At 34.6% G+C, this 25,091-nt stretch overlaps 2 protein-coding genes and 1 long non-coding RNA gene across 5 annotated transcripts in view; 1 reads left to right on the top strand and 2 right to left on the bottom strand.

The window, feature by feature from the left end:
• Positions 1-18,598, bottom strand: part of LOC149786498 (uncharacterized) — a 28,012-nt gene extending 9,414 nt beyond the window's left edge. The window contains exon 1 of the long non-coding RNA XR_016424932.1: positions 18,464-18,598. This is a non-coding gene — a long non-coding RNA (uncharacterized LOC149786498). The remainder of the gene's footprint in view (positions 1-18,463) is intronic.
• Positions 51-4,863, bottom strand: LOC149786499 (P2X purinoceptor 7-like). Its single transcript, XM_089978214.1, has 2 exons — positions 4,746-4,863; positions 51-576 (listed from the first exon to the last, which is right to left on the bottom strand). Exons 1-2 carry the CDS (start codon positions 4,749-4,751, stop codon positions 319-321), a joined length of 264 nt encoding a protein of 87 aa, XP_089834340.1. The 5' UTR covers positions 4,752-4,863; the 3' UTR covers positions 51-318.
• Positions 18,494-25,091, top strand: part of LOC149786496 (uncharacterized) — a 104,823-nt gene continuing 98,225 nt past the window's right edge. For all 3 annotated transcript variants that reach the window (XR_016424931.1, XR_016424930.1, XM_089976976.1), the window contains exons 1-2: positions 18,494-18,629; positions 20,336-20,734. The gene's annotated coding sequence lies outside the window, so the exon portion shown is untranslated. The remainder of the gene's footprint in view (positions 18,630-20,335; positions 20,735-25,091) is intronic.

The raw sequence follows: 25,091 nt of genomic DNA, 5'->3' as shown, positions 1-25,091 counted from the left end.
TCGATTTTAGTTATGTAAAATATGAAATAGTGTCTGATATATGGAGGTGTCAGCTAAGGCAGGTTACACTTTATGAAATATCAGTAGTTGAAAATAAAATAATGTATAATATTGTTATCTGCAGTTGCTGAAAACTTTTTATATTGATTATTTATGATCGTGACCACATTCTTTATAGGTAGAAATTTACTGGTGTTAAAAAAAATCTGAAAGCATTATTGTTTGATGCAATATTATGTGCATTTATAAGAAAACAATGAATGAAGTCAAATGTATTCATTAATATACAAATTCAAACATGCAAGAAAGTGTTTAAGTTCACGCAAGCCTAGAGGGGATGAAGCCAGTGTATTGTCCATCTGGATATTTGTCATGTATCTGCCAGAAACAGCAAGAGGGAATTACATGTCTCTGTCCAGACCCCAACCTTCCATGTTGCCGTAGTATGAACTGCCTATAGGTAGCATGACTGTTGGCACTCATCAAGTCAACTTTATCGTTGAGGACAAGAACATTTTGTCTGTACATCTTGGACAAGGCAAGTACAGCCTCATCAAAGATTAGATCTTGAAAAATCTGAAAAATTATTCCAATTGTAATATGCTATTTCTAAAATGTAAAAACAAAATATATTTTAAGAAATAATAGGAGCATGCGCTTATTCAAATGTTATTCATCTTCGATCAGCAAATTCCACTGTGAAATACACGTGAATCAAAACTGCACATGGTTTTTATTTTGACATGAACACTGAGAGTTCCATCGCAACTAGAACTGATAATTTATGTTAAGATGGACAGCTCAAAGTTTTTGGGGAGCATTTCTAGAAGTCAGAGACTCCTGCATTGGGATCAAATAGGAATGGCTAATTGCAGCTTAGATTTGTTTAGTATAGTAAGGTACCCACACGGAAATCAGGTAATGAAAAGAATCTACACGATGAGTATCAATTGTACATTAAAACAAAGTCCTTATCATTTGCATATGTATGCATGTCTGTTTTTGGACGGCTTACAATTTTAAAATTCTTTCACAGTGGTTGCAAAGAAATAGCATTTACAACAATCATGTATGTATATCAATTATCAATCTTTGAGAGTCCACCTTGGAAATGGAATTCATTGTAAATGTTGTATTGTAAGAGTAACTATCAAAGTTTTAATTCTGTTTGTAAATTGATGCAGTATTTTGATTTTATTGGTACAAAGTGCAAGTTGTACATTCATAGGCATGTGCTACACATATCCTGTATACAGAAAGAAGTTTTCTGTAATGTAGCCAACATACCTGTCAAGTTATTCATACCTTTTGTGATATACATTTTGTACATAAAAATTGTAAGCTTTGGCAATAACACGCTTAAGGAATATATATAAAAGTTATTGAAAGAATTAAAGAAATTTCAAACTTGCCATTGAATCGAGTACATTTGTTATACAGAAATCATTTGCAGTAATCACCAGTTCAAAGGTGGAAACACTGAATGCCAAGCAGACTGGGCAATTAAAATTCTTACCCAAAAATGTTAGATCAGATATGAGAAAAAAAAAGTTTCTTGCAAGCCTTCATGCCAGTCTTAATTCTGGATAAATAAAATAATTTAGGATTATTAAGTCCTTACGTTTATCATGATATTGCATATATACTATTATCTTAAAATATTTTGGGGCTTTAGAAATACACATTAAGGCATGCATCATATTTAAAACAGAAGAATAAAAGTGTAGTATTTATTTCACAAGACTTAAATGGCTATATGAATTCTGTACATGTCTAATTTTTAAAAACAAACTGCAATCTAGTCAGGTCTAATTGCTGAACTCCAAAGTAAGATTGCATAGACTTTTTGTTTCCATTTTGTATTTTAAAAAAATAAAACTAATAAATGTATTACTTAAGTTGGTTTATTAATTAAATTGAAAAAAGAGCAAGTTGACCTTAATAGTATTGAATGTTTGTATGCCACTAGTGTAGATCACTAATACCTATATATGAAATGATTTTAGCTAATCTACCTTAAGGCCCTCATACAAAGGAATTTATATATTTTAAGTGTCTCTCTAAAGCCGCTGTATATATTGGTTTGGAAGAAGGAAATAGAGTTGGCATTTCTAAAATCAACTTTAATACTATTCCAGAGCAAAGTTCCAGAGTACTGGAAACATTTTTTGAATAATTCCTTATTTGGTTTGGGAATTTTATACTGTTTGGTAGACATGGATCACAGTTGTGGAGTATTACCAGGTAGCCTATGCTTGAATAGTGATTTTAAATATTCAGGAGCACTATTATTGGATATCATGTACATTAATTTGGCTTTTCTCAACCGGATTCAGTCTTTAATAGGTAATAATTTTAACTTACCAGCTAAAATTTTCCTTGCTTACTTTCTGGATTGATATAGCCTGAATGCACTTGTTTTAAGATGTGCCAGCTTTGCTATGATTTTATCATTGAATTACTCCACACTGTGTTACAGTAGTCTAAATAGGGTTGTATGTAACTGTTATAAAATAGTTTTCTGTACCTTATTCTACTGAAAAGCCATAAACTTGAATTAACTTTTTACTGACATGTTCAGTCCATGATAGGTTATTATCTACCAAAACACCAAGTAGTTTATCATGACAAACCATTTGCAAATTTGTATCCTTCCATGACAGACATAGTTCATCACTACCAAGATTTGTTCTTTTTTGCCATGTTGAGATAAGTAATATTTTAGTTCTTCCAGTATTTACCACTATGCCATTGCATGTGCACCAGTTGTCCAGTTTGTTTAGGGCATCCTGTAAATAAATTTATAGTTTGTGCTTTGTGTTTTGGATGTCTGATAATGTTGTGTCATCTGCATAGAGATCTGTAGATGAAATTGAGTCCCTTAGTAAACTGTGGTAGGCCATTAATAAATAGTATCAATAGTAATGGACCTAAAACTGAACCTTGTGGTACTCCATATATAATTGTTCCAGGTTCCGACAGAACATTATTTATATAAACATGTTGTGTCCTCTCACTTAAGTCTGAAGTAAACCATCTAACTGTGCTTTCATCACATTGGTTGATTTTCAGTTTCTTAAAAGAATTTCATGTACACCAGCCCATAAACTTTCCTGAAATCTACAAATAGAGATCCTATTATTCAACTTTGATCAAGTGGTTGAAGCCATTTATCAGTTAGAGAGATCAAGTCAGTCTCACTTGAATGTTTCTATCTAAAGCCTGATTGAATAGGGTGTAACAGCAACTGTTTCGTTAAATATGACATGAACGAGTCATGGACATTGTGTGTTACCCCAATGAGTTCAATGAAGACTTTCCAAATGGAGTTTGTGTTGCCCTTTGTGTTTTCAAGCATTGATTGATAAAAAGTTTTTTTGTAGCCTTTTCAATCATACTTGTTATGTTATTTCCCCATACTTAATATTGTGCATGGTTTCCCATAGCCTTCAATTGGTCTCGTGTCTTCATAGTATCTAGAATTTCAGTAGTAAATCAGTTATGTTGGATTTCATGCTTTACTCAATGTACTTTTAGTGGTGCATGTTTAGAGACTACATTCATAAATCAGTCCACACTTTTAGAGCTTCACATATGTCATCACAATTTTGGATAATATTCCATGGAACTTTATATAGGTCATCTTGAAATTGTTATTTACTTCAATTTTGGAAAGATCTGTAAGTGATATTTTTTTTTTTTTGTTTCTATTTATGTTGCATTTAACCTTTCTTGTCAAAAAAGTAGGATAGTGGTCACTAAGACCAACATTTGGTACATTAACATAAGACACATTGTTTGGTAGGTTGGTATAAATGTGATCAATAAGAGTGCTTGATATTTCTGTTACACTTGTGGGCTCATTTACCAGCTGGACTAGGCCTAATGATTCAAAAAATTCCATCCAGTTACTCCTTATTTGAGTATTGAGTAGGTCCTTATTTACACTGCTGAGTATATATGTTTCTTTCTCCTGTGCAAGAACATTTTCTTTTTGTTTCAAAGAGTTATCATTCCAAATTGCTTTGGAGGAAGGTGACCTATAAATGAAACCAACTAGGAATGATTCTGCATTATTTTGAGAAATTTCCACCCAAATACTCTCAATTTCATGTGACCCCAAGTCAGGTCGCCTTTCTGCATTTACATCTTGTAATGTATACAAGACCCCCCCCCCCCCCCGCTGTCTCTCTGTCCCTGCATAATGGTTTACTGTAGCCTTGACAGTGAAATAGATTATCATTGTGGTTAGCATTTAATTTGGTTTCAGTGAGTCCTAAAACATGCATATTATTTTCCTTGGAAGACAACATTAACTTAATCTGTTCTATTTTTTCCACTATACCTTGTACATTTAAGTGACCCATGTTAAAACCTTTTGTATTTAGTTTCATATCAATTATATGTATTTCATCGTGCAATGGGGTACTCTATGAGATTGTCCCCATAATACTTTTACCATTTTTGTATTATATAAGGTGGCGTCTGTATTTTCTATGGTATCTGTGCATGGTCTTCCTTTATCAAATCATATTGGGGTGGGGTGTTGAGTAGCAACAAAAAGTAAAGCAGTTTAAACATACATTGTTTGGTAAAATAACTAATCCTTTAATACAAGTATGCGTTTTCTAAGTTGTGCAAAACACTACTGACATAGATATTAGAGTCTTTGCCAAGTTACTTAGTACCAAACATTTTTCAATATCTATCAATACTTGTTTTGCAAGATATAAATAAACAATTACCCTCATTCTTGTCTGTCTTGTCTGAACTATGTGTAGAGCTTGGTCAGCTCAGTTTTTAGGCTGCACAGCATGTCTTCCTCCTCTCTCCCATCTGGCTTTTCAACTTCTTGCTCCTTGCTCTTCCTCTTAAAAATCGCTCTAGAATTGAGCTTGAAAGCTGATTTAAGTCTATCTAATGAATTTTAATATGTAAATGTATTTCATAATTTGATAACTAGTATATTCATGATTACTTATCAAACTTATAGGGATATAGTGCTAACTTTGGATCAGAAATTAATACATGAGAGGTTGTGATTTGATGGAAGTTTTTATGGGCTGGATCAGGTCAAGTTTTGGGTGGGGTGGGGATCCAAAATTTAAAAGGGCACCTACTTTCCTCGAATGGGCACCAAAGCAAAGTCTATGTGTCTATTTACTCAGTGTGCACAATACCCAATAAACATGTGCAAGAATAAAGCTGTGGTCAAACTTCAGCTGACAAGTGACTGTACGTTTGTGTGTGTGTGTGTACTTTTTTATGATCTGGCCCCGAGTTTTGAACCTAGGTTCCATATTCTAGTCGCAGATTTAACCAAAAAAAAGAAAAGCTTATTTAAAACCTTGTGTATGTAAAGTATTAACTTGGAGAAGCACACAAATTCTTTTCCGCTTTGTTTGAAACGTCAGAAAGATGGGTGTTAGGAGTCCACTGGTGACAATCTTGTTAGAATTTATAAACTGATTAATGAAATTACTCAATTTTGAGCATTTTTAAATATCCCTGATGCTTTTCATTTATAAAATTGAGTGGTTGGGACGTGAGGGAGTACGAATTCTACTGGGCAAGAAATAGAGTGAGTACCTGTGGGTTTTTGCAATACTGTACAGAGTACGTCGATTAAAATTATTCTCGTACCACAAAAACTTTGAAATATAACTATAAAGGTAGTTCTACATACATTTCATTGTTTCCTCTCAAAATTAAAATTAGGAAAAGGATAAGAAGAAAAGAACGAGATCAGAAGAAGATCGTACTCACCGTTGTTGACATGTTGGGCGGTCTCGTAGTGTGGTTGTGTTTAACGTCATCATCTTCAGTGTTTACAATGTGGCCTATAATTATGCAAATTTCGGTCACCGGAATTATGTGTGTTATTCATTCGGGATCTGCCGATCACTGCCGAGCGGGATTTCAACATGGAGACGATAGATTCGTTACTCTACGTTCGAAGATTTCAGAGAGCTCGTATTTCATAACGAGAACCCCTAAGTACTTGATATTACCCCAGAAATGCCTTTTAAATAGTATTTAATCAGTTGATATACATAAATGTCCCAACCTTTTTGCAAGAAAATTCACCCTCAGCAACACTATTGTGCCTTTAACATGTATAGTCAGTAAAGATACGCGGAAAATTCTTGAATAGCACATTAACATCAACATCTTTAATATCTTTATATATTTAACGTATTTCATCAGTAGAAAAGCCCTAAACAAGGATGGTGTCCCAGTCCCCAAATATATTATGATACCGATAGAAAATTTATGGCTCTGAACTCACCTACAGTATTCATAAAGTCTAAAAAGTACTTGCAGACAGATATCTTCGCAACACAGGGTGTACATTTTATACACCGGTATTTATGTTGTCTCTTAAGCAGCTGTCTGTTGAAAGGTGCTTGTGGCCATATGTACGTATTATTTCCGGATCAAAAATCAAATAACTTGTAAGTCCACGTGAAATAACACACCCCTATGCCATGGGTCCATTTTTGCTTTTGTGGCTACATATGGCTGATAGAAAATACCTGTACGTTTCTAACTGCACAATGTTGTGTTTTGGACTGATCTATATGCGTATAATTGGTCATTTAAATAACGAAGTGACATCACACAAAACATTTGTCCACCTGCATCAGCAGAGATTTGTGTGCGCGTAGTGATGTGTTTAAATGCTCCAACGAATCCTTAAATATCTAGGACATGTGTTCTCGTGTTACTTTTTATCACCATCGGTGTATTTATTGCTCCTGTCCTTTAAAAGAAGTTATTTATACAGAGTAGAAAGAGTGATTTGAATTACCTTCATGAAAGGGACTTACTACTGAAATCATTCTGTTAGCATCGATGTACGGGAGCATCTGGTGTGATCTAATTACACTTGCCTGGTTTGATGGTGAAAGATAGTACTTGAATTGGAAACTAATGAGATTTATCCAATCTTGAAGTGCAAAAGATACACACAAACAACAAGGCTCATATTGGTATAATAGGTTTTGTGTGTTGTCAGTGACAAGATAGTTTTTTCTAATTGTAGGACTATGACTTTGCGAACAAAATTCCAAATTCAACTGAAAGATTCTCTGCGGCATTTACTCATTCTTATTAGGTAACAATTTTTGGAAAAGTTTGCGAGAAACCATTCATCAAATGTATTCTATATTGGTGTTAGAGACCTTATTCCTCTTCCAACATAAACTATAAGAAATGAGCAGCATTCCTCAACACCTAGTAATTGCCAATATAAGAAAAGAAATAACACATTTGTACTTCTCTGAAGAATATTAAACAATACAACACATTATGATATTATATATTATAAAACAAGACAACACAATACCCAATGGAATGGCATTACTGTCATTATGCATGTACAGCATAAGTGCTATGTCCTCGTGATTGTCGAAATTAAAAGTCAATTACATTGATATAACTGCATCTAAGTGGTATTATCTCCAAACTTCGGTTACGAAACATTCAACCACTTTTTACTAATGTCAATGAGCTGTATGTAGCTTGAATAATAGGTCGACAGTAAGTTTGTCCACTGCATTATATCCTCACTGCTCAATATTGATAATGTCATACAAGGCAAGTGTTAGCGTACGTGGTCCAAATATAAAGACGAATGTAAAGAAAATACACAGCAAGCATAAAGAAACAAAAAGGAAGAAAACGTCAATCAATGTAAACTAAAAGTTTGCTCTCTCATAACGAAATATTGTAGGCTCACATGTCAGCCTCGTCACTACAATGTCGCACTGTGCAACTATCGTGTTTCTAAAGGCTTAGTATAGGAATTGGAAGAATACTATGAGTGATTCTACGTATGCATTTACAATTAAACATCATCATTTCGATCTGATCACATAGTTTCATAACAATATTCTTAATGCTATTTACCCCACGTAAATTTTGAGTGATCTCAGTTTCATCCGTGGAATGTTTAGGAGCTCACACTCTTTATTTACATCGGCTTATAAAACATTCAAATCGTTTATTGGAATATTCTCTTTTCCATTAGTCAAATCGATACTAAAAGTGTTCTGTTTAATTTTGATTCGGGTTCTGTATTATTATGTCAATTCACGGCTTCTTTTTAACTAAATTGTATTTATTATGTACAAATAAATTTAGACTAATCGAACATACTAATTGAATAGTCTTTCTCAACAGTTTCATACAGGTGAGTCTGACAGTAAGAGGAAACTGGTGTGCCAGACACGCATGCTACAAGGATAACAGTATACACGACCATAATCCATGTTTACGTTTGATATAAGTATCGTCATTTCTTGATTTTTACAGGCGTTGTTAATAACGTTGGGCTTGGTATGAGTGATAGACCGAACTGTGTAAAACAACGGCTGTAAAATCAAAAGTGTGATTTAAAAATAAATCATAATTTTCTGACAATTCCACGTATGATATCTAGAAATCAAAATTAGGTCATCCATGGTCTCTATAGTGCACTGCATAGATACATTATATAGGTTTGACTGGACAGGGGCTGGAGTATAGGAAGATGGACAACTCAGAGTACAATTTGTGAAAATGCTTATAATGAACCTAAGCAGTTAAAATGATGGTCATATTCTGAGTACAGTTTTCAAGCACATCGTACTTACATTTGTCTAGTAATTATAGTTCATTTGGCAAGATACGCCAGAAACCTTTAGGTGCTTTTCGGACGGTACAAGCTACTAGCTATCGTCACAAATAGGTCGAAGTGACATAACTGTCAAGATCATGTGATAACTATAGTGGTAACCTTATATTAATTAACTTTCAATATCACTCAGCTGTCCCTGGCAGTAAAGTGAACTAACATTCCACACTGGATTAGTACTGATAAACTATAGCATCTGGTTTATATTACGTATTCGCTACGCTTTAAATTCTGTCGAAACAAATCTTTGGGCAGTCTTTCCTCCCCTTCACGACTGTATTAATGTCTTGTAATTAATAAACATTGCCCTTTCGTCCAGACACCGAACTTGAGATAGAGGAAGATATCCAAGTGAAAACCTTAGTATACCTAAAGGCAAATGAAGTTGATGACACCATCAAAAATCGACTTATAATTTGACTAAAAGTTCCCAAAACGTTCGGAAACATTGCAGTTAGATGAAACTCTTCTTCTGGAAACTTGTTGACCAAGATCAACAAGATAAGACCTTCAGAACGTACTCGTCAATTGTACAAGTAACTGAAGAACGAGTGAATGAAATGGATGAAGTTAAACAGTCTATACTGAACTCTGGGAAGAAAAAGCAAAACATACCAAAGTTTTAATAAAATATTTTGAGCAAACATGGGTACATTTGATGTTAAAAAATGTCAACCATTCTAGCGTCCAATATCCATCAAATGAATTAGAATTCTACAAATACAAATGTAAGAAAAGAATATTATGGAAAATGCTGCCTGTAAAAATAATACCGGTAAGATCGAATAGCAGTTTAATTTTATTCAAAACTTTACTGTAATTGATGTGATTGTATTTCCTGCGAGGGATTTATGAAGGACCGGAGATTAAAAACTATCAAAATCCGGAAGAAACATTGTATTCTCTGGAATGTCTGAACTTAAAGTACCTGGCAATGTTACACGTGTAGTGGAATATATCAATGCAATTAGCGTACACGACATATATTCTGTAATTGGATTGAATCAGACATTTATGGGCAGACCATACAGGCTCTCAACGTTATTAAAAAGGTACATATATCCTTGGCAAAGGTATCAAAATTCGCAAAATGAAGCGAAATTCACGAGAAAGCTATACAATTAAACAGAGATTGTCACGAGAAATGATCAAATGTACACGTGTCTAGTGATAATACGGTGGTTTTAAAAGATAACCTTTGACAAAACTACCAACACCATATCTCAGGAATTATGCATCACAAAACAGGGTCCTATACCTTAATGAATGACGTCCATGACAGTGTGAATAGATGGTACCTAATAGATGTCATTGTAAAAATAGATGAGCTCACTTGTTATGTCTGAAACGTTACGGTCAGCATTTCAGTGGATATATCTAAACTGAACTAAACGATAAAATTACCCACCACCATCAGCTGAAGAATCTCATGCAAAGCAGGTGAAAAATAATTTTAACAAATACTTGATGTAATCTCCGATATTTGGGTCCAACTGTCTTGTCTCGATGAGCAATATAACAAAAGTCGGCTAGTTGATGGATTGGGGCATTCAGAGAAATGGTGTTATTGATATGGCATCAGTCCTTGAAGACAAGCCACTGTCCTTAGTAATCTGTCCGAGATAACACTTATGATTCAGAGAGTGGTTTGTACACCATAATTTATTATTATTAAAATATCATACATGCGATGTCCAATTTCACACAATTGCTGTTATTTGTTAACAAAGATGGCGGTTCAGGTCGATGTGAAGAAGATGAAAACAACTTTTGAAGATTGAAAGGCTTGCGAGAAGAAAAAAATGTATACTCTAGCAAGACCTTTCTGTTTCTGATGTTGACGTTCGTGCCAACTTTCAAGTTAATTAAGTTGTTAATAAAGTCATGGAAACGACATTTTCGTGAATAACTGCTTTAGACCCAGCTAAGGGATTTCGATTTTAAAAATCCCTTATTTGAAATATCTGATGAGATCATGACAAGAAATGTTTGGTATCGTAGTTTTATCCTGATATTCTACCATCCATGTGACTGTCTTGATGTTATTTATAAACCCGAAAACTTTGTATGTTTCAAGCATGCATTATGTTAATAGTGAACAAATTGTGTGGTTTACAATATAAATAAACAGCAGGGAATACACCTATACGAGTTTACAAAAGTACTGCAATAATAACATGGATTTTCTTTCCGTGTTTAATATCCCATTATTTTGTGAAAGGTCTTTGCTTGTTTATATTATGTGAGATTAGAACATGTACACCCAAACTGGTCATGTTCTACAGCAATAATGAACATACTAAATCAACGAGTCGGACTTTCATTTTATTGCTCTCTTACATTCACATTTGTATATGAAGAAAATTAAAATCTATTTAATACTGTTGTACAATCAAACTTTGATAGACAAATGTTTGGGTTGCTTCAACATCTTATATATATGTTTACTAACTTTCACAATACACAGATAGTATATCTACTTCCCTTCACTCATTCAGTTTCACGTTGACGTAGATTACCATTAGTTTACACTAAGAAAGCGAAACCCTCGTGTATCCAAATCATTTTAAAGATTAATTACACACATGCATTGTGTAGTTATACTTCAAATGAGTCATTTTTGGCATACCAGTAGTACCAATGCGGAGCCCTAACTGCCGTAGAAATGGACTGATGGAGGCAGGGTAACAGTAGCACAATAAGTGTCGTGTCCAGTTGTTACTGAATGTGTGCTGATTAGAAACCTGCTATTGGAGCAGATATGGTCGACAACCGCGGTGCATTCTTGGGCAAGGCACTTTATTTCAATGCCTCGGAAACTAAATTACTTACTTGAAAATCTGTGCCGTTAAAGACCGAAACAAGCCAAGTTCATTTGCTTTAGAGTATGTTTCACAAACAGTTTAAAAATACGTCAAAGATGACATCCGTCTCTTGTCTATATCGCTGTCTTGTCGTCCACATCTTGGTGTAAAAGTAATATTATTTGTGTGTACAGTCAACCCTTGTTGACACGACCAGGTAAATATGCTGTAATAAGTAATTTGCATTTGATCGATCTTTGGCAAATTAATGATGCAGATGTAAGAATACATATATAATATATATTTGTTAAAAATCTTGTACACATTTTATTACATTTAAAATTAATTTCTTGACCATGTCATGTGTTATTTTCTGGAATATTCCAGGTAACGGTACAATCAAAAGAAATGACAATGTCGTTGTACAAGCATAATATAAGGAAACATGCGTGTTGGGTATGGGGAAATTGTTGTCAGGGACGGAACTTAAATATTCCGTAATAAAGATAAAATTTACCGTAGACTACGTGTTTGTTCTCGTCAATTTTAGACAGATCGAGAATACTCTAAGGCTGCTTGAGTCAGAAATGACTGAATATATTGTGATTGGTCAACATTCTGAGAAACGATTATCCACTAAGTACTCATGGATACATTCCTATCAAAGAACATATATTATTAAATTAGAAGGTAATACGAAAATATTTTTAATTCATTGATATATAATGTATGATCAAAGGTAGCATAAACTGATAGATTTCAGCTACGATGGTTACTTGACGTCTGTTTCCGCTTTTGCACTACAAAGCAAATATTTTATCTCATCTAGGAGTACATTGCCATGTAAACAGGAATTAAAATCGTACCTAATCAGGCCGATTTCACACAATTTCATTTTGTTAGGGAACATTCTCTTGTTTATTTTTAAAATCAAAGAACACTTTCAATGCCACAATTGCTACTATTATGTAAATAAATATAGAAAAAAAAAACACGGAATGAATACCAGCACGAGATGCTGGCAGTTTTCAGAATCGAGTAAAGTATAATCTTGGCATAGATGTAAGAGTACAAGTATGATATCCAATATCAATTAATATTTCTTAGTAGTTCACAGGCATGCATATACATATCAGCACACAAGGGAAATTAGAACTGTGATTTATATGCCTTGTATTTATTCATCTTGGCTTTTTTGGAGAAACTTGTGCAAGAAAAGCAGTTCCAATTTGTGTTTGCTACTTTAGCTACATGGTCATGCATATATGCTAATACACTAACTATCGAGCTGCGCTTTGCATGAATATACACACAATTAGTTGGTTCACATATGTATGACCTCATCCTCGAGATGAATAAAGGTCACTGTGACATATTGTTCAATTTTAATTCCTGCTTTGGTTAATTGTATTTATTTCATTGCTAAATGGGATTCGTATGTTATATCCAATTTGTCCTAATTAGATTAATGAAACGCAATGAACGAAAACATTTTGGTAAATGCTTCACTCTATTTGCAAAATGAGATATCTTTAATTCATGTTTTAAGTTTCTGCGACCTTGTAGATACTGTGTGAATAAATTTACTGTAATGTGTCCTGTTCGTTATATAGTTAAACGTGATAACTGGATACATTAGTACTAAACAACACCAGAAAAATGCATTGTGACCTAAATATAATGCTTTAGTAACAGACTTTGAACAAATATATGAAGAGTGTAAGGTTATATCACCAAGTGTATCAATGTATATAATTTGTACTCACAACAAAACATGTTTATATCACCAATGGTACCAAGGTATAGGACTTGTACAGAAATATGAGCAACGTATGAATAGATGTCAATAATCACCGATGTATAGAAGTTGTAGAACAAATATGAATAACGCAAGTTTCGTCTACAAATATAATGTGTGAATTATTGATGTTCACTGTTACAGCGATATTTAAAACATTATTGGTTGCAATGATATAGCAATACTGAATCACGGCTTTTATACATACAGGGATATTGAATATTACTGATTCCAAAATGAAAAAGAGTACCTATTAGGACCAGTTGACAATCACAATTTATGTCCAGTTTCACAGCTGTCTTGAATGGTCAGGGAGCCCCCACGTAAGGCTGCTTCTGCCAGGGTGAGGATAGATCCCTTAACATCCTCCCGAAGCCCTGGAGAACCTTTAGTCCGAAAGTTTCCGTTCCTCACTGCTAGTTAATAAAGACCGTCCTCTGATCCAATGTCAACATCGACAGCAAGATACAGGTTTCACGAACCATCACTCAGTTTTACGACTTCACCTCTAAAAATGCGCTGTATGTTGATATAACAAAGATCATTTACTGGGTAAGTACCCTGGATGTAGTTCAACATTCAAAGCCAGATAACTTGAGATAATCGGGTTTCTCTCTGCAAGCACATTGCTCGTGCAGCAATGTGTGAACCAAATTTAGGACTTTATTATAGATGGAGACGAATATAAACCACTTTTTGGTAACACTATATTAAAAGAGTAACAAGAGTACAGTTTCTAATTCTGCCATCTGATCAGACTTCACCTCCATAGGGTACATCATTGGGCAGGGTGTTGTACCCCAATTGTCTCGGCACTAACTAACCTACATGTAATGATGTGCCATAAAACACCAAAATGGAATCAAACTTGTTGGAAGCTTCCAGTCAGTCCATGGTTCGTATTAGAGATTTTCCAGGTTCTTCCTCCACAAGTTATATAGGCCGCCATATATAGTCAATCTTGCACTCATAAATGGCCTTTAGATCTGAAACAACAATAACTACTGATCCGGTACCCCATTATGTGACTTTGGAGACATTAAAATCCTATTTAGATTTTGGAATACTGCAAAACTCCGCGACATTCCTTTTCCCCCGGCCCAGCACTTACACCGGGCCTATCCCGGATGCAGTTCCAATCCATTGTTATATTATTCTTTTTCTCTATTTGTGTGGTTTTCTCTTGCATTGATTTAAGTATTTTTTCTAGTGACTTAAAGGAAGTTGTTTATTTTTCCGATACGAGTGTTGCAGGTATATTTATGTTAATGAGTGATTTAGCTAGCCTGTCGATTACCATGCATGTATATCAAAATACTGGGTCCATTTACTTTGTTTTTGTGATGACTTGCTGAAGTCATTCTGATATAAGTCTTGTTTATAATACGAATACAATGAGATTCTAGAAATATGCTAACGTGTTTTTTGCAAAACCGACAAGTGCCCATGCTTACTGTACCACTTCCATCGTCAAATTATCAGTTGCGGAGGTACGGATCAATAAAGAAGTCAAGGATACCAGGCTATACATGCATATAGGCTGCAATCCAATAATGCCTAACAGGACGTGATCAGTTTGGGGAAAAACCCAGCGTTTATGAAGTTTGGATTATGTATTATATTGGACTCACAAAGTAAATCATCTCTCTTGAAACTATAATCATTGACTAGATGAATTATTAGAACAATCGTGTTATTATTATAATTATGATTATTTTTCTTCCTCTTCTTTTTCTTCATCTTTCTTCTTCTTCTTCTTCTTCTTCTTCTTATTATTGTTATTATTATTATTATTATTACTATTGTTGTTAAAAAAGTGTTTTATACATCAAGTAATTTTTCTGCCAGGAATCAGCAATATTTCGACTTACAAAAACAGTAAGTATCAGCTCCACAATACTGACTGTGCGTTATAAAATGTAGATGTATATTTTCAAAACTAAGCAAACATGCTTAACACATTTTTAAATTCTGCTTTATGGGGGTAGATATTTTATAAAAGAGAGAAAGAGAGAGAGTTTAAATATCATTGAATGCATTCAGGCTTAAATGATCAACTCTGTACATGAATAAAGACAATTAGGAGAATTGAAAACATTTGAATTTACACATGCAACTAAACAAGAGGAATTTAAATAGAGTTGTTAGAAGTAAATTAATAAACTGACCTATGTCACTATTTAATAAGGATTTAGCACCTTTATTACATCAATAAATAAATAAATCATATTTAATTTGATTTTTGCTCTTGAAAACCATTAAAAACAGCTGAAGATCCACTAAACCCTCCGATATATAAGGCTTGAAACAACAACAAATATGCTTTGTTATATTTAATCTGCAACGTCTGGTGGTTTGTTATACTTGTGTCTCCTTTGTTCAGATTGTAATATATAACGGCGCAAAGGCAACATAAGTTTGGATATGATCGAAATAGAAATAGTAAGAGTTACCAAAACAGCAGTTGTTTGATAGACCACGAAGAAAGAGATTTTTGACAATCGGTTATCTTCATATAACACATTCCGTAATAACTTTGAAACTATTTAGTTGATTTTGATGCTAGTATACTAACACGTCCAATTTATCAAATTCAAGACAGGAAATAAAAGGTGGTACAAAATGTATACGGTCATTCCAACAGCATCAGCATAAATAAATAGATAAATCATTATTGTATAAACAGTTATATAAAGCTTTGAAAAGTGCTAATACGAGGTTATTATCTCCCTTGCATGTTGGAAACACTTAGCATACGGCACCCGGGGGGAGGAGAGTATTGGTGTTTTGATTATTATGCCGTAGTCACACACACTCAATACTACGATAACAAAATATTTAGTATTCTATCTTAATTTTGTTATTGTTATTGCTTGTGTTGTTGACCTAGCGCCCGTGGATAAATACATTGCAATATTTCAATTATGGTGCACACCCAGATCTTTTGACATTTAAACCTACAATGTCTGTAATTCGTTCTCCTGTTCAATAATACTCTACATGCTGCAAACCGCCAAGCAACGACTAAAAATTGCCATTAAACAAATAAGCACTTGATAACGCGTGTACAATGCAGTGTTTTAAGTGTATTTGAAAAGCCGTGTAATCGTTACCAGCAAAAACAAGTCACGGCATGAGTCAGATCCGAAGATTGCGCCTTAGCTTGAGCAAGAAATAAAACCTTTTTGAAACACACACAAAGAAATTGATTATTTTCAAAAAATACTACTGCACTGTCACTATTCGTTGAATTAAATGTTAGGGTGTGCTGATACGTGTTCAGTATATAAGTACATTAGTTTTCGGCAGATATAGAAACAAAAAATACGATGCATAGAACACTTGTCAAGTTTTTTGATGTGATTGCATTGGCCAAAGTTGATTTTTTTTGCAGCGATATATCATTCGATAAATCAATTAATCAAAACCAGCATCAGCTTATTCAAATAATATTAACAAAAATATGAATTATTATTATTATTATTATTATTGAGCAGTGTTGTTGGAGAGAGAGAAAGAGAAAGCGCAAAGGTATTTTACAAGCGTTTTGCACTTCAAGACTAAATTTATTTTCCTACTGATTGATTATTGACAAAGATTCAAATTATGCAAACACAATAGTATGATGTTGTTTGACGTCAGATCGGCCTAATACTCTGTCCATCACAAAGCATTAGACAGTCCAATCGGCATAATACTCAGTCCATCAAAGCATTATACAGTCAGATCAGCCTAATACTCGGTCCATCAAAACATTAGACAGTCAGATCGGCCTAATACTCACTCCATCAAAACGATAGACAGTCAGATCGGCCTAATGCTCAGTCAAAACATTAGACAGCCAGATCGGCCTAATACTCAGTCCCTCAATGCATTAGACAGTCAGATCGGACTAAATCTCAGTCCATCGAAGCATTAGACAGTCAGATCGGCTTAATACTCAGCCATTTAAAACGATAAGGACCAGATAGACACCCACTAGTTACGACCCATATATTAAGACCCGATCGTCGAATAAAGAACTTTATTTTTAGCGACTTGTAACGGATAATGTTTACATGCAGCGAACAATATTTTCAGTGAACAGGGAAGGATAAATTCAGTAATAGATGTACAACAACTATACGGTCATCACATAATCCATTGCATTATATAAGTAAACTAAATTGCGACAAGTGAACGATCCAGGTGGCAACAAGTGGACTAACAATGCCGCGAACCGTGCTTAACCAATATAGTGAAGTGTGGTCACCCTTGCAAGACGTTGTACGAATGCTAAACTATGGATAGACTGGTATGTCACAGAAAAATAAATGTTTATCAATAAACATGCATGCTTTATTCGGAAACTGGAAGACAAGCATTTACACTTAAATTGAAAGTGAACGCATTCAACAATTTGTGTAGACTAAAAGGAAAAAAAAAGGTAAATAGAGAATGTTACATATAATTTGACATGTCAAACTTTCATGTATTTTTATTTACTTTTGCTTAACTGTGTGATGCTCATTCGTCACATTCGTAATGTGAGAGATTGTTATTAAGAAAAAAGAGCAAAATATGTAATTACTCAACAAGCGATTTTACCTTGATCACAGTAACGGCCTTAGCAAGCGCATGCCCAGATTTAAAGCATTTTTGAGCCTCCTCCCGCCCTGCCCCCCCCCCCCCGCCAACCCCTTCCCCCCCCCCCCCCCACCGCCGCCGATTTACGCGCGGGGCCCTCTATTGTCACATTTGAAAATAAACTTTTAAGCAACTTTTATGCGATATTGAAAGTTTCTTCCATCGCTTTAAAATTACTTTCTCTATGTAGGTATATTTATAAACATTACTGACTCGCGGAGACCCTGTGATCCCAGGGCCAGATTAGGCCTAATCGGTCCATACAGCCCAAGGCCTGCCTTGCTATTTTAGAATTCAGTAACATTAACAATCATTTTCGCATTCATAATTAGTACCACTTTTATCCTTCCTTGTGTGAAGTGCTTTACATAATACGGCATGTCGTAAATTGGAAGATTAATACAGCTGCAAAAAAAGACCTACTCGAGATTGCTAGCAATTAGACGAAACCCATGTGTTAATTCCATGTATTAATAAGTACTACAGCAGGGATTCAACGATATATGCAGACTGCTTGGTGTCCTATTGATTTACAAATCTCATGTCATATTTACTTACAACGGTGTGTACCAGTAGCTTGCAGTGGGTGCGAGGCTTTATCGGTATTTTCCCAAGTTCTTCCTCAACGTTAGACTCCTGTGCTTCTCCACCAATTGTACTGGCCGCCATGTATAGCCTATCCTAGGAATGGCGTGAAACTTCAAAATAATGAACAAACACGAAGGTATGTACTCATGTTATAGGTTTCGTGTCGGGTGGCAAGCCCCAGCCCTTCTCATTCTTGTAATCACGCGAAAACTGAAATGTTTCAGAGGCTGAAATTAGAGAATGTAAGGTACTAGTACTGTCTGTCCTTACTTATTTTTCTAGGAGGTGTCAGTTACGCAACAGGTTGACTTCATGTAGATAATCACCACCACTTTAAATGCGTTTAACATTGTAAATATCGGCATTTTGACACATGTTTAAACGTGCATATGGAGCATAATAGAAATAGATCAAATATGAAAGAAACAGATGGCATGATTAGGCTTGTCCCAATGTGTGAATCGAGCCATCTTGTGTCGTCAGCTGTCTACAGCTTCTCCAATATAGTTAGACATGTTTGCGTGTTGATGCATGCCAATCTCAGAATTATGTGAATGCCAAGTATTTTATGTAAATTAATTCGACATGATTAGCGTGTATTTTGTGTTCTTTTGTAAGGTCGTACACTTTTACGGTCATAATAGGGGTTACGCAAGTCATAATTTGACGAACAATATACGTTGTCATTTGTATAATATAGGGCATATCTGTTTTATCTGTTATGCGTGGAGCAGTCATATCATATTGGCTTTTCATATATATCGTTGGTTTGCTCTAATACCCAACCGTTGGACTTGTACTTGTGTATTGCCCAAACGTACCGCCAGCCCACCTTGAAGGAAACACGACATTGCAATCACTATACAATTGTGATTGAAGAGCGCTTTCAAAACTGTGTACCATACTGTATACTACACAAAGAGACCTATGCAAAAAAAGTCCTGCTTCGGTACTCACGAAATACAGATATACCGTTATTAGCCTAACTGTATTTCCAGCCGGCCTCAAAGATGTTATACATGAAGAGAGCTCCAAATCCCAATACTTTTACGGGGTTCGAGGGTATTTCTGAGGCTTTTCAGTGGGTACAAAACATTGAAGTTATACATTGGCTTCTTGCAAATGTATAAATATGACCGAGGATAGTATTAAATAATACCAAACTTATAATCACTAGGGAATGTAATTTCAAAACGGTGCAGTCCAATTCGAAGCAAATTTGTGTTCGTAATTTTACTATGCGTCATGTTTCGCGAGAAGAAAGAAAGAAAATAAAACATGTTGCAAAAACTGCACTATAATATTAACTAGTTATCTCGCTTGTTTTATTTTAGTCGGAGCAATTCTTATTTTCTGAACACTTAGAACAATCAATGACACTGGCTAAGACTAGTGCCGGATTAAACCCTGTGGAAGCCCTTAGCCAGTCCAAATCTTGCCCCCCCCCCCCCCGAACATTATCTCCTAATGCGTTTTATCAATATTATTGTCGCTGGGCCTCTAAAAGTCGTGGGGCCCATAGGACGGTGCCTACTCTGCCTGTTGGGTAATCCGGCACTGACTGAGACATTAAGCCACTGCCAAAAAGACTGAAGTACTCCATGTTGGATGATGAGGCAAAGTACACGATTATCATTGATAATTGTATATTTTCACATTAGATCTAAAAAATGTAAGCGATCTTCGAACGAATTCGATACTTTGAGAATTTAACAAAAATCAGCTTGAACGGCATATTATACTCGAACCCTCTTTATATATATATATATATATATATATATATATATATATATATATATATATATAGCTGAGTCTTTTTATAGAACTCCTTTTCTCTTTCAGGCACAGTGACCTTGACCTGAGACTTTTCACAGAGCTGGAGAACTAATTGTATTTCCTGGAAACTTTTTTTTCATTCTTTCAGCGATAGTAACTCTGGCCCTTAACCTTGTCGGTCTTAAATCTACAGATATTGTATTACTCCAACAGCAAGCAATCAACAAAGGTTGATCAAAGGACACGATACAAAATTAACTTTGTTGACATTGGCATTTGACTATTTGACCAAAACATCTACAGAATTGATTGTTACCCAAAGTGCAAGCCATCCATAAAATTTGATGACCGTGGATGGTGGACAATTCCAGTTACTGTGCGGAAGCCGATTTCTCCTTCCAGTCGCAGAGACTGAGCTGTAAGTGTTGTGATGTTATCCCGGGCGCAAACCATCAACAATGATTGGTAAGTGTAGATGGTGTAAAGCTTGAGTTATTGTGGGGAATGGAAATGTGTACTAGCAGCCGGACAGCGTCATAGCACAATACCCGCCTTATGGCGAACGTGTTAAATAAGCTGCAAGACTTGCGAAAACGTTATCTTTAACAGTATAAGTAACGTTGATTCAATAGTTCTGATTCGCAGCTATTGTTTAAAAATCACACCCAGCAAAGAACTTGTGCCAAATGCTAAAAAACACTTTGCATACCTCTTAAAACCTCAAAATCTTGTATGATACAATAATATTTTGATCACATTTTTCCTTCATTGTATTGTAAGTTATTCTGACAATAGACAAGCCCGAACGCGGTGTGTTGAATTGGTCTTCAAACGTGTTAAATGGTTACAATCATGTCCTGAAAACTCTTAAAGTATAGGATATTCTGGGGACAAGCCATCTGGACCTCCATTTGGGGTTCCGTCCCACAGATCCCTCGCCTACTTATTTTGGCCCCTCCCACCCCCTAACGATTTTTCTGGATCACTCCATTGGATATGCCATTTAAAGTACGGGTCATTATATAAATTTTCAGCAAAGTCGAGATGAGCAGAGCACATAATTGAACTATAAAAATAAGTAAGATTTCTATATTTTGCTTCTCAGAAACCTCAAAACAGACGATTTCAGATGTCATTGCATTTCTAATTAAAATTCATTCTTATGGCAACGTTCATGTACCTTGAGGCTTACAGTCAAATTTGAGATTTATTCTTTCTTGTAATGTCTCATGAATATCATGTCGTCAATGATATCCCTGTTGACATGCAAGCTATTGTTCTTATGTGCCTATACAGTCATCTAATTCCAAAGCACATTTTATTTTCTAAAGGCCGATATAATAATTTAAGCTACCGATAGAAATATCAAATTAATTACAGTTGGCATTTTTACTTTTTTCAAATTTTGAATTCAAGACCTGGTGAAAGTGTTTCAAAAGGGTTTCGTGTATTTTGTTGCCTTCACTATATTTTTCATTAGCGATAAACATTGCTCTCGCGTGCAGACTTCGTGGAAATTGGAAGCATGCTATAAATACAGATAATATATAGCTTCTTTTGGAAAATATCGCGAAGAGTTTCACCAGATAAAATCAATTGTGTGTGATTTTATATGATGATATTGACTTACAATAAAACCTGTCTTGTATGAACGTTGGTCTCCTAATTCAAGGGTTGCATATTCCATACCTACTCTGACCATCCTATGTCGGATGCTTAGATGTATCCTTAGAACAGACACCAAAACCAAAGTAGCGAAAACAAGTTACTATTTTATTTTATTTACAGGCCGGAAATGATCAGACTGAAATGTTGTTGATGTTGTTATTTTGGGGTCTAACGTCATTTCCCAGCGCAAGATAGGCTATATGGCGGCCGGCATAAATGATGGAGGGCGAACAGGGAAAATCAACAACCCACGGGAAGCTTCTGGCAGCTTTTTCACATATCCACATTGACCGAGCCCGAGACTCAACCCCAGGTAGATAGTGGTGAGAGGGCAGTGAATAGTAAAAGTGAGTGCTTTAGATCACACAGCCACCCGGGTCAGAGTAGGTATCGAATATGCATACCTTGAATTAGGAGACCAACGAAGCAGTGTAGAACATGATATTGAAACAAATCATACAAAAACGAAAAAAAGAAATCAACTTACTTTAATGTATCATTTATTTCTAAGCAGAAAATATTTTCTATATAAAATATGTAAAAACATCATGTTAACCTCTTTAGTTATGAAGATGGTGTTTTAAGAAAGGATACTCATATACTGAGTAACTCATGTCAAATATATATATATATATATATATATATATATATATATATATATATATATATATATATATATACACTAAATAGGAATGCGTAATCTTAGGTAAAAAGGTAAAAAGCTTTATATATATATATATATATATATATATATATATATATATATATATATATATATATATATATATATATGTATGTATGTATATATATATATATATATAGCTATATATATACATACCGACCTGACCCAGGTCGCAGTTACCGTTTTATGAAAGCACTCTTTCAACTTGATAGGAAATTTCAATTCTGGAAGTTTATAACGTCAGAATAAAGACTATGTATATGGCTCAAAACGAAAAAAAAAATGTTTTCTATGACCATAGCTATTTATAAATCTCATGCAATCTACATATGCTCTTGATATCTGAAAATGTGATCGATATCATGTACAAAATGTATACAATCCATATAATCTACAGGTATATACAAAAATTTAAAAAATACAAATGTACATAATAATACATAAATTTAACTCTGAAACGGGCTGGTATTTATTTATCTTTGCTGATATTAACAAATCTGCTTTCTCACTCAGCAATTGGTACATTATTAGACTTAGCCCATCATCCAGCTTTTATTTCAAATATATAGTATGGCACTATTTATGACGAGATAACATGTACAACATAAATTCTTTTCTGTGTATTTTATCAGCTGTTGATAATGTATATATATTATGGACCACGTTAAGTATGCACTTTCAAATAACCTTGAAAACCTTTACAATACTGGAGGAAAATGAGACACACACACAAATGTTTTGTTTTATATTTTGTTTTGGCTTTTTTTTTTTGGGGGGGGGTTCCGTTCAAAGTTTATCTATCCCGTAGTAATAGCGTCGTATTACATCGTCTGTGCATATATGCGCAGAGATAATGGACTAGGTGACATTGCAATTTCGCTGCTCGTATACGTTCTCGATACTGGATTACAGTTTACTGCTATGGACACTGTAATCTAGTCAAATGTGATTCAAGTGAAGAATGTTTCCGGAGTATGTGCATGTAGAGAGAGAGAGAGACAGAGAGAGAGAGAGAGTTTCTGTTTTGTGTTATGTTTAAATCTAATTTTGTGACCTTCAATGGCCTTACACAATTTCTAGCGGGTGATATTGTGATTCGCTCTGTCTGTTCGTCTGTCCGTAACTCTACTACCTCATAAATGACTTTGTTAAAGTACACTAAATTTAATATACGAGTTGCCAACGCTCTACCCATCTGAGAGAGTGCTATTACGTTTGGGCTTCTGTCTTGGCGTTTGGCGAAAGTCAGATGTACTCTGTGATCTAGAATACTCTATTATCGATCGCATATTTAACATAAGAAAAGATCAGTACGACAATTACCGGATAGAAAATATCTTTTTCGACTGTGGGATTGAAGCAGAAAATGCACATCTTTATAATTTTTCATTTGTGCTCATTTGCACTTGATGCACAGTTAAAAAGGAAAATCTAATACAAACATATGCAACTTCTTTAAGAACTCCAGCCTGATGGGATCAGATATAATAAAATAATTCCGATTGGGTGCGAAGCCAAGTAGTTCTATCTACATTTAGAGGTTTTGCTTGGATATGCCTTTCACTGTGAAATATTCATGACAGGTCTGCTGTTTACCATGAAATGATTGAAAAGGAGTCATTCTTTATTTTGAGAAAGCAGTTTCATGACAGTGCACAGGTAAAGTAAATACGAAATATGAAACAGAACATTGTTTTCATTGACGCGGAAATTGTAACCTGACCCAAATAGGTTTTGAAAAACTGTCAAAGAAAAATAAAGGGCAACTCTTGACTCTTTTTAACGAGTGTCAATGTATTATAAATGCACTATCACTCCTAGGAATCCTAGTGTCGTTGGATTATTGGTCTGAGTTCAGCGTGTAGGTAATAAATAACCAAATATTTAGTGGTCTGCCCACTGTCAGATACAAGGTTCCCTGACAGCTAAATAGCCATATTATCAACAGTATTTCACATACATTCATGCAACTTGGCATATTTGTTTCTTATAACATTACAAATGCACATAAAGATTGTCAAGTTCAATTTATTTATTATAATTATTATTATTATTTTTATTATATATATATATAATTTTAAAAAGTGTGATATTTAATAATTTCTGTATTTATAGACCTAGTTTTAATGTGGTGATGGGAAATAAGCAATGATGTGTTTTTATTGCCTTAAAAATGGATACAGGCATCTTAATTAATGTTTTTTCCTTATATTCTAAATATAAATGAAAAATGAGTATTCGCACAGTGAAGGGTCGATGCTAGTTATCGTTCCAATACGTGAAGCCACATAAAAATCTCATTCCGATATTTGGTCTCACTTCATCCTAAGGTTGTTTTTTATTTAGGATATGGAAGTCCAATATTCCTTGTTTTCCTTTCACTGGAAACCCATTTTAAATAGGAATAAATAACTCTCATAATAACGGTGGCAGGGGACAGTTTCGTAGATTGGACCCTGTCAATTTTTTTAA

The sequence above is a fragment of the Sinohyriopsis cumingii genome, chromosome 12, assembly GCF_028554795.1.
Source record: "Sinohyriopsis cumingii isolate HCF-2022 chromosome 12, ASM2855479v2, whole genome shotgun sequence".
NCBI classification, from domain to species: domain Eukaryota; kingdom Metazoa; phylum Mollusca; class Bivalvia; order Unionida; family Unionidae; genus Sinohyriopsis; species Sinohyriopsis cumingii.
This window is presented reverse-complemented; position numbering and strand designations above follow the sequence as displayed.